Consider the following 10,256-nt stretch of genomic DNA (forward strand, 5'->3'; position numbering starts at 1 on the left):
GAGGTCGATGGAACTGAGGAAATTAGAGGATTATGTAGTAGGGAAATTGTAGGCAGTTGTTAGAGCAGATTATTGGGTTGGCACACCACTGTGGGCTGAAGGGCCTGTACTGTGCTGTGGATTTCTATGTCCTATTACCCATTCAGCTATCTCTGCGTGGACATCAATTCCAAGGTTTCCGGGAAGACTAATGGGCACAGTGGATTGTGCCACTGCCTTGAACCCCTCCCCCCCTTCCCTGCCTGGAGACCCCAGGTTCGATCCTGATCTCCAACGCTGTCTGCGTGGAGTTTGCAGGCTCTCTCTGTGGCTCCCACTTCCCCCACTCCCAACACAGCCACATCCCCACAGGGATAATCAGCCACTGTAAATACTCAACACCCACTTCCCCCCTCACATGTGGGCTAGATGGTGGGGGGAGGGGATGGGAATGTGGGCGGGCAATTCACAACAGTGGCCTGTTAATTATCTGCCATCCCCTTCTCAGGACGCTCCTGGTCATGGCAGCATTTCCACGGATGGTGATGGCCTCCTCAGATAACGCCACGCTGTTTGGCGAGATAGTTCTGCCGAACTACCAGGCTGGAGAGACCCTCCGCTGGGAGGTGGGAGTGCCTCCGGGGTTTGCCCTTATGTTCCATCTCCGTCACTACGACGGGGAAAGCTCCTCGGCATGTCGACACAATTATGTGGAGGTAGGTCCTGGGTCAGAGGGGTGAAAGTGATCCGTGTCCCACTAAGGGGACAGGGAAACCAAATCTCCCTCCTACCCCCACAAAACCTCCAATCCCCCACCTCCCTAAACCACTCTCAAACCTCCCCAAAACTCCAAACACTCCCCCATCCTCCCAAAATTTCTCCCACCTCCTCCAACCCTACCCCCTCCACCCTCCAATACCTCCTCGTCCTATTTCTCTATACCTCAGTTCCTGAAGTCCGGGCAACATCCTAGTGCTCTCTTTCTATCTTATTGATATCTTTCCTGTAGTTCGGTGCCCAAAGTACCCCAAATTTGGCCTCACTCTTGTCTTAGATAACTTTACCATAACATCCCAACTCCTGGACTCAAAACTTTGATCTATGAAGGCCAATTTCCCAAAAGCTCTCTTTACAACCCTATTCACCTGTGATGCCACTTTCAGGAAATAATGTATCTGTGTTCCCAGATCCCTCTGTTCTACCACACTCCTCAATGCCCGACCATTCACCGTGTACCTCCTTTCTTGGTTTGCCCTTCCAAAATGCAACACCTCACCCTCGTCTGCATTAAACTCCATCTTCCATTTTGCAGCCCACCTTTTCCACCAGATCCCTCTGCAAACTTTGAAAATAATCTGGAATGTGCTTTTAATTAGATGTGAATTGTTTGAATTCAAATTTAAAATAACTGTGGAGCACAGGGGAAAGTAAATATCTTTGTCCCAAACATCTCCTCCCCAATCTCCATCAGTACTGGAACACCACAGGGCTGCGTTCTTCACCCCCGCTCTACTCATGATACACCTACGACTGTGTGGCTCGGTTTGGCAATAACACCGCCTACAAATTTCCCAACGATACCAAAGTGGTGGGTTGTATAAAGGAAGGGGATGAGTCAGTGAACAGGAGGGAGGATGGCTGAACAGTACACCAACAACAACCTTGCACTCAATGTCACCAAGACTGATTGTTCACTTCAGAAAGGGAAAGCTAGAGGTGGGCGATCCAGTAATCACTGGGGGATCGGAGGGGGAGAGGGTGAACACATTTAGGTTCTTGGGAGTCACTATCTCTGAGGATCTTTCCTGGGCCCAACATACCAATGGCATAGTGAAGAAAGCTCGTCAGTGCCTCTACTCCCTCAGGAGTTTGCAGAGGTTCAGTGGGACATCCGAAACCCTGGAAATTTTCTACAGAGGTGTGGTGGAAAGTGCGCTGACCGGCTGCATCACGGTCTGGTATGGGGGTCACCAATACCCCCCAAGCCTAAAGCCCTGCAAAAGGCAGGACATCATGGGCAAAACCATCCCCTGCCATCGAGAGAACATCCCCCTCGGAGAGCAGCAGCGATCATCAGGGGCCTGCACTGCCCAGCACTGTTCTCTCTGCTGCCATCAGGAAAGAGGTGCAGGGGCCACAAGACTCACACCCACCAGGTTCAGGAACAGCCACTCCCCCTCCATCATCAGACTCCTCAACGGAAAACTCAATCAGGGGTTCGCTTAAAGACTCTTACTTGTGCACTTTACTAATTTTCTTTGTTCTCTCTGTATCGTACAGTTAGTTTGTTTACATTATTTATCTGTTCAGTTCTTTTTATTGGTTTACATGTTTATGCTGTGTAGTTTATTTTTTGCATGGTAATTCTGCAGCTGATCGAATCTCAGGGGTGTATGTGATGTCGTGTATGTGCTCTGACCATAAATCTGGAATTATGAACGACGCTCTATTTGCTTCTCCACCATATCATCTGATACCACTGTTGAACACCCCCCACCCCCTTTCCCTTCTGGAAGGGTACCCGAGATGGGGGGAGGGGGGAATCTCCTGCTGCCCCCTCCCTTCCTCCCTCCCTAACCTACCCCCACCCCAGGTTCTCCCTCAACCTCTTGCCGCCACAGGCCTTCGCCGACCGGCACCTCCTCGGCCGCTTCTGCGGCAACATCACAGCAAGCCGGTTCCACCGCCCGTCCCTGCTGCCAGGAGACCCCCCGGGCAGCGCTGTTGAGCTCCGCCTGAGGTGCCACTCCTCCGGACCGCAGGCTCGGCGAGGGTTCTCTGTCTCCTACGAAGCCGTCGGTGAGTCGAGGTGGGATCGCTGGGGGTGGGGGGGGGGGGAGAGGAGGGGGATTCAGTGAGCAGCATCCGCAAGGGAGAGACTTTTGAGACAGGGGCTTCGTCCTAAGACTGTAGAAGATCACAGTGCCAAAACAGCCCCTTCAGCCCATCTATTCTGTGCTGAACTATTATTCCACCTAGTCCCATTGACCTGCACTACAGGACCCTCCTTAAATGTCTTGGATGAAGACAATTTTTCCCTTAATTTTCCCCCATGTTCCACAGTTTTAAATTTGTAAAGGTGTGCCTCAGGGATTGAGGCTGGAACCATCGTTAGTCATCTATATCATTGACCTGATGATAATGCGTTAAATTGGATCAGCAAGTTTTCAGTTAACACTAAGATCGAGGAGGCATTATGGACAGCGAGGAAGGTTTTCAAAGCTCATGAAGGGATCTGGACCAGCTGGAAAAATGGCCAATGGAATTTAATGCAGACAAATGTGAGGTGTTGCACTTTGGAAGAACAAACCAAGAAAGGACGTACACGGTGAATGGTCGGGCACTGAGGAGTGCGGTTGAACAGAGGGATCTGGGAATACAGGTACAGAATTCCCTGAAAGTGGCTAGGGTCGTAAAGAGAACTTTTGGCATATTGGCCTTCATAAATCAAAGTAATGAGTCCAGGAGTTGGGATGCTATGGTAAAGTTGTACAAGACATTGGTGAGGCCAAATTTGGAGTATTGTGTGCAGTTTTGGTCACCGAACTACAGGAACATTATCAATCAGGCAGAAAGAGGGCAGAGAAGATTTACTAGGATGTTGCCCAGACTTCAAGAACTGAGTTACAGAGGAAGGTTAAACAGGTTAGGACTTTATTGCCTGGTGCGTAGAAGAATGAGGGGGGATTTGATCAAGGTATTGTGAGGGGGACAGACAGAGTAAATGTAGGTCTTCTTTTTCCACTGAGGGTTGGTGAGATACAAACCAGTGGACGTGGGTTAAGGGTGAAAGGGGAAAAGTTTAGGGAGAAGTTCTTCACACAGAGAGGTGGAAGTGGGGAACAAGCTGAGGTGGTGAATGCAGACTCAGTTTTGACATTTAAGAAAAATTTGGACCAATCTGTGGATGGGCTGGGGTTGGAGGGATATGGGCGGGGGATGGAGGGATATGGGTGGATTGCAAGTCAGTGGGCTTCAGTCGAAAAAATGGTTCAGCACAGACTAGAGGGGATGAAGGGCCCTATTTCTGTGCTGTAATGCTCCATGGCTCCACACTCTCACTGCTCTCTGCGTGAGGAGGTTCCCCCCCAAACATCTCACCTTTCACCCTTGACTCACAGTTGTCCGAACACCTCTCCCTATGGACGCTGCCCGACCTGCTGATTCTCTCCGACTGCTCATTGCTCCCTCCATTTAGATTTAAATTGATTTGCAGCACGGCAGAAGGCGGCTCACAAATCAACCTGCAGATCTCGTCTGTCTTTGGGACGCAGGAGGGAACCGGAACACTCACGCGAGTGAAACGTCCAAACTCCTCCCCGACAGATTCAAATGCACTAGCCGTGCCCCCATCTGTTGTGAGGGGAGGGGGGCAGGATTGAGAATGTAATGATCTGGAGGGTCCAATCTGACACCGAGGTGCATGCTCCCCTCCCAGATATCGATGAATGTGGACTCCGCTGGCAAGGACAGGCAACATGCCACCATTTCTGCCACAACTACATCGGAGGCTACCAGTGCTACTGCCACCACGGATACAGTCTTCAGCTCGACGGCAAGACGTGTAAAGGTGATGAGGCTTCCGACCTCTGTCGGGGGAGAACAGGTGTCTCCGTTGTAGGGTCCCTACAGCAAGAAGCAAACCCTACTTTGAGAACCATCTCCCTGAGATCTCACTTCCCTGCCCACCTACCAAGAGCAGGATTCCTTTATTGTCATCCAAAGTACACAACATGCAACAGGAAATTGCCTTCTGCCAGCTGTAAGGCAAAGCACACACACACACACACTCACACACAGTCCAACTCTCTGACACACACTCTGTCGCTCACACACACACTGACACTTGCACTCTGGCACACTTTCTCACACATACAAAACCCCACACTTTCTCTGACACACACTAACACAAACTCTGACACAAAGTCTCTCTCTCACACACAAACTGACATTTGTACGAACACTCTCACACATACTCTCACACACACACTTCAACTCTCTGACACTCTGTCGCTCACACATACATTGACACTTGCACTAACACATACTCTCTGACACACTGTTCTCTCTCACACACACACAAAACCACACTCTCCCTGATACAGACACTAACACATTCATTTTGACACACACACATTTACTAACACACTTTTTCTCACACACACAAACTCTCCAACACACTTTCTGACACACTCACACACACAAGCATACTGTCGCTGACACTCTTTCTCTCACACACACACGCAGACATTAACTCTCTCTCTCTCTCTCTCTCACCACCCCCCACCCCCACCAACACACATTTGCTTTCTCTCCAGAGACAGAGTGTGATGTCCCAGCCAACCTCGAGAATGGCAGCTTTGAATATGTGGATGGTGCAAATGGGACCCAGACTGGCCTGGTCATCAGATACAGATGCCACCGACCTTATTACACCATGACAAGTGGGGCCAATGGTGAGAAACGACCGGATGCCGTTCAAGTGAGGGTGACTGGAGGGGCTGGGAGTGTCTCAGGACACCAGAGATCAGATGGGGTGAAAATGGAGATGAACCATGTCAAAGAAAAAAGGTCAGGACAGAACAATCACAGCACAGACTGGGCAGAGTCCGACAGAAATGCGGGAAATCTCTCTCACTCACGCACACCTTCCTGCGCGCACCGGAGGAGCTCACCTGGTCTCGCAGCGTCCACAGGAGGTAGTGATAGTATCACCGACATTTCGAGCCTGAGCCCTTCTAAACGAGGAGAAAATTGAAACCTCCCCGAGGCGAAGGGAGATGGGAGTCCTTGTATGGGATGGCCTAAAGGTCAACTTGCAGGTTGAGTCGGGGGTGAAGAAGGCGAATGCGACACTGGCGTTCATTTCAAGAGGAATAGAATCTAAGTGCAGGGATGTGATGTTGAGGCTTTACAAGGCCCTGGGGAGACCTCACGTGGAGGAATGTGAGTAGTTTTGGGCTTCTCGCTTAAGAAAGGATGTGCCGACGTTGGAGAGGGTTCAGAGAAGGTTCACAAGGATGATTCTGGGAATGAAAGGCTTATCATATGAGGAGCGTTTGACGGCTCTTGGCCTGAACTTGTTGGAATTTAGGAGAATGAGGGGGGATCTCATTGAAAGATTTTGCATGTTGAAAGGTGTGGATGGAGTCGATGTTGAAAGGTTGTTTCCCACAGCGGGAGAGTCCAGGACAAGGAGCTCAATTTCAGGATTGAAGGGCGTCCTCTCAGAACAGAGGAATTTCTTCAGCCCAAGGGTGGGTCACTGGGTGGGTTTGAGGCAGAGATTAACAGGTTCTCAATTAACCAGGCCACCACAGGTTATGGGGAGAAGGCCGGGCAGTGGGGATGAGTGGGATATGATTAAATGGTGGGGCAGAATCAATGGGCTGAATGGCCCATTTCTGCTCCAATGTCTTATGGTCATTCCCCCCTCACTCCCACAGGGCTGTACTCCTGCCAAAACAATGGGAAATGGATGAACAGTGTAGTGGGAGAAACCCTCCCAGTCTGTGAACCAGGTGAGTGAAGACCTCTGCCTTGGGATAACTAACAACCTCCAATCAACAAGGAGCCAACCACTTCAGGTCCACCCCCCAATCCCTCACCAACACATCTGTCCACTGCTCTGGCAAACCAAAGCTGCCTCTGTCTGGGCACTCTCCAACCAGCTGGCAATAATATCGACTTCTTCGGGTTCTGTAAAAACCTTCCCTCACTCTCCCGGTCCCCCTGTCTCCCTTCCTCTCACCCCCCCCCACCTCTCTCCATTCATTGAGCTGCCCCCCCTCCCCCAGTAACCTCACCTTAAAGAAGAGTGGGACAGAGATTCACACTGGGACAGTGCTGGTGGAGGGGGGGCAAGGGACAGGGGATTAATCCCAACCCGGTAATTGCTCTGATATGTGGTCATCCCCACTCTCTCTTTCTTCCCACCATCCTCTCTCCTCTCCCCCTCCACCCTCTCTCTCTCCACCCTCTCCTCTTCTTTCTCTGCCATCCCTCTCTCCCCTTTCCCTCTCTCCCCCCTTCACCCACCTAATCACTCTCCCCACCCTTCTTCCTTCCCCTCGCCCACCCCATCCTCTTACCCCTCTTCCTCCCTCACCCCACCCTCCCTCCCCATCCCCTCTTCCCCCTCCACTTTCACCCACCCTCTCTCACCTCCCCCTCTCCCCCTCCCCTTTCACCCACCTAATCACTCTCCCCACCCTTCTTCCTTCCCCTCGCCCACCCCATCCTCTTACCCCTCTTCCTCCCTCACCCCACCCTCCCTCCCCATCCCCTCTTCCCCCTCAACTTTCACCCACCCTCTCTCACCTCCCCCTCTCCCCTTTCACCCACCCTCTCATCTAACCCCTCTTCCACCCTTCTTCCTCCTCTCCCCCTCACCCCACCCTCTCCTACCCCTCTTCCTGTCTCACCCCATCCCCTCTCTGCCCCTCCCTCTCTCCACCTCACCTCTCACTTTCCCTTTCCCCCTCTTTCACCCCACCCTCTCTCCTACCCCTCTTCCCTTCCCCCTCACCCCACCTTCCCTCTCTCCCCATCCCCTTTCTCACCCTCCCTCTCTCACTCCCACCCCCTCTCCCACATCTCCCCTTCCCCTCATCCTCTCTCACTCCCATCCCTTCTCCCTGCTGTCCCCCACCCCAGTGTGCGGAAGACCCCGGAACCCTCCCATGCAGAAGCAGCGCATCTTGGGCGGCAGCCCGGCTGAGGAAGGCGCCTTCCCATGGCACGTCTACATGGAGAGCATGGTGTGCGGCGGGGCCCTGCTGTCCGACCGCTGGGTGCTGACCAGCGCCTCCTGTGTGGATTCGCGGACGAGCCAGCGGATGCTGGCCGGAGCTGCTCACACCGACGCCCTGGTGCAGATGGAGCCCCTGCAGGCATCCGAGATCCGCATCCACCCCGCCTACAGCCGCTCCCCTCCCGCCCACGACATCGCTCTGGTGAGGCTGAGCCAGCCACTGAGGATGGGGGCGTCGCTTTCCCCCATCTGCCTCCCTGGCCGCCACCCCAGCTACCAACCAGATGTGGGGAGGGTGGGCTTGGTCTCGGGCTTCGGCCAGACTGAGTACTTCGCCCTGAGCGACGTGCTGCTGTTCGCCCCTGTGCCAGTGGTGGAGAGGGAGAAGTGCGTGGAGAACTCTGCCCCAGGGGCTCGCATCCCGCTAGGCATCAACGTAATCTGCGCCGGCTCGGGTGGCGTGGACGCATGTACAGGAGATGGCGGTGGTTCCTTGGTCTTCCTTGACCCTCTGCGCCCTGGCACCTATTACACTGGCGGAGTGGTCTCCTGGGGTTACCAATGTGGGTCGTATGGAATCTACACCAACGTGCAGGATTACCTTGAGTGGATTGAGAATGTCATGGCATTATAACCCCCCCTCCCCTCGATTTCCCCCACCCCGAACCCCCTCACGGGCTTCAAAATCAGAATTTATTGTTATGAACAACCACGAAATTCGTGCAGCAGTACCATCGCAGGGCGAACATTTCTATAAACTACCTGACAACAATAAATTAAACTGGCTCACGAAGAGTCAGGCTGTGTCTGTGGTTTCATCGATCATTCAGAAATCTGATGGCAGAGGGGAAGACACTGTCCTTGTGCCGCTGGGCGCTCGTCTTTAGCTTCCCGACGGTAGCAGAGTGAAGAGGGCATGGCCTGGGTGGTGGGGGGGTCCTTGAGGATAGAGGCTACTTTCTGAAGTTACCGCCTTATGTCGACATCCTCGACACAGTGGAGTCTGGAGCCTGTGATGCCGCAGGCCACGTTCACGATCCTCTGGAAATGATTCTTGCCCTGAGAGTTGGTGCCTCCATCTCAGGCAGTGATGACACCGGCCAGAATGCTCCCCATGGCCCACCTGTAGAGGTTTACGAGAGTCTTCGGTGATGAACCGAATCTCCTCAGAGAGCGGCTGGCGAGCCTTCTTTGTGATCGCATCAACATGGAGGCTCAGGGACAGATCATCGGAGATATTGACTCCCAGGAATTTGAAGTTCTTGACCCTCTCCACTACTGAGCCTTCGATGAGGACTGGGTCGTGTTCCCCTGACTCCCTCCTGAAGTCCACAATCATCTCCTTGGTTTTGCTGACGTTGAGCACAAGTTTGTTGTCATTGTACCATTCAACAAGCTGATCTATCTCCTTCCTATACGCTTCCTCATTGCCGTTTGTGATCCTGCCAACAACTGTGGAGTCATCGGAAAACTTGTAGACGGCATTGGAGTCGTGCCTGGCTGCACAGTTGTGGGTGTATAATGAGTAATGAGTTGTGGGCTAAGCACGGACCCTTGGGTGGGTTGGGGAAAGTGGGGGGGTCACCTGCGTTGATGATCAGTGAGGAGGAGACGCTGTTTCTAATTTGTTTTGCCTGCAGTCGTCCGATGAGGAAGTCAAGGATCTGGCTGCAGAGAGAGAGAGAGCGACAGGGAGAGGGGGACGGAGAGAAGGGGGGACGGAGAGAGGGGGGGACGGAGAGAGGGGGGGACGGAGAGAGGGGGGGACGGAGAGAGGGGGGGACGGAGAGAGGGGGGGACGGAGAGAGGGGGGACGGAGAGAGGGGGGGACGGAGAGAGGGGGGGACGGAGAGAGGGGGGGGGACGGAGAGAGGGGGGGGACGGGGAGGGGGGGGACGGGGAGAGGGGGGGGGACGGGGAGAGGGGGGGGGGGGCGGGGAGAGGGGGGGACGGGGAGAGGGGGGGACGGGGAGAGGGGGGGGACGGGGAGAGGGGGGGGACGGGGAGAGGGGGGGGACGGGGAGGGGGGGACGGGGAGGGGGGGGACGGGGAGAGGGGGGAACGGGGAGAGGGGGGGAACGGGGAGAGGGGGGGGACAGTGAGAGAGAGAGGGAGGGAGAGGGAGGGAGAGAGAGAGAGATACAGAGACACAGATTCAGAGAGAGAGAGAGGGTGTCAGACTGAGACAAAGATGTGTAAAAATAAATGGACTATAGTTTCTTATGTTGTAATTACTTCCACTAAATCACGGTAACTACATTCCTAAAAGGTTTTTAATGCATATTAAGAAACCCTGAAGGCACCAAGCAAATGCAATTTGTTAAGCAATGGAAAGTATGAAGCCTCTCAAAGATTGCAGTAATGCACCAGTTTAATAATAAATGGACTAAGTTTCAAACATTTTTCTGAAGGACGTATTAAACATTGATCGGAATGCAACATATCTTGCCCTGATTGTAATGCCCACAACTACCCTGACCAGTACAATACAGATATTTGCAAAAGGACAACAGGCAGACAAATA

At 53.2% G+C, this 10,256-nt stretch overlaps 1 protein-coding gene across 1 annotated transcript in view; it reads left to right on the plus strand.

Moving 5' to 3' along the window:
• The window catches only part of LOC138753050 (uncharacterized), a 40,721-nt gene extending 32,194 nt beyond the window's left edge, over positions 1-8,527 (plus strand). The window contains exons 17-22 of the mRNA XM_069915642.1: positions 488-695; positions 2,601-2,778; positions 4,418-4,549; positions 5,298-5,435; positions 6,426-6,500; positions 7,636-8,527. Coding sequence (XP_069771743.1) covers positions 488-695; positions 2,601-2,778; positions 4,418-4,549; positions 5,298-5,435; positions 6,426-6,500; positions 7,636-8,366 — 1,462 coding nt within the window. The 3' untranslated portion in view covers positions 8,367-8,527. The remainder of the gene's footprint in view (positions 1-487; positions 696-2,600; positions 2,779-4,417; positions 4,550-5,297; positions 5,436-6,425; positions 6,501-7,635) is intronic.
• Positions 8,528-10,256: the final 1,729 nt, after the last annotated feature.

Source organism: Narcine bancroftii, chromosome 2 (genome assembly GCF_036971445.1).
Source record: "Narcine bancroftii isolate sNarBan1 chromosome 2, sNarBan1.hap1, whole genome shotgun sequence".
Taxonomy (NCBI): domain Eukaryota; kingdom Metazoa; phylum Chordata; class Chondrichthyes; order Torpediniformes; family Narcinidae; genus Narcine; species Narcine bancroftii.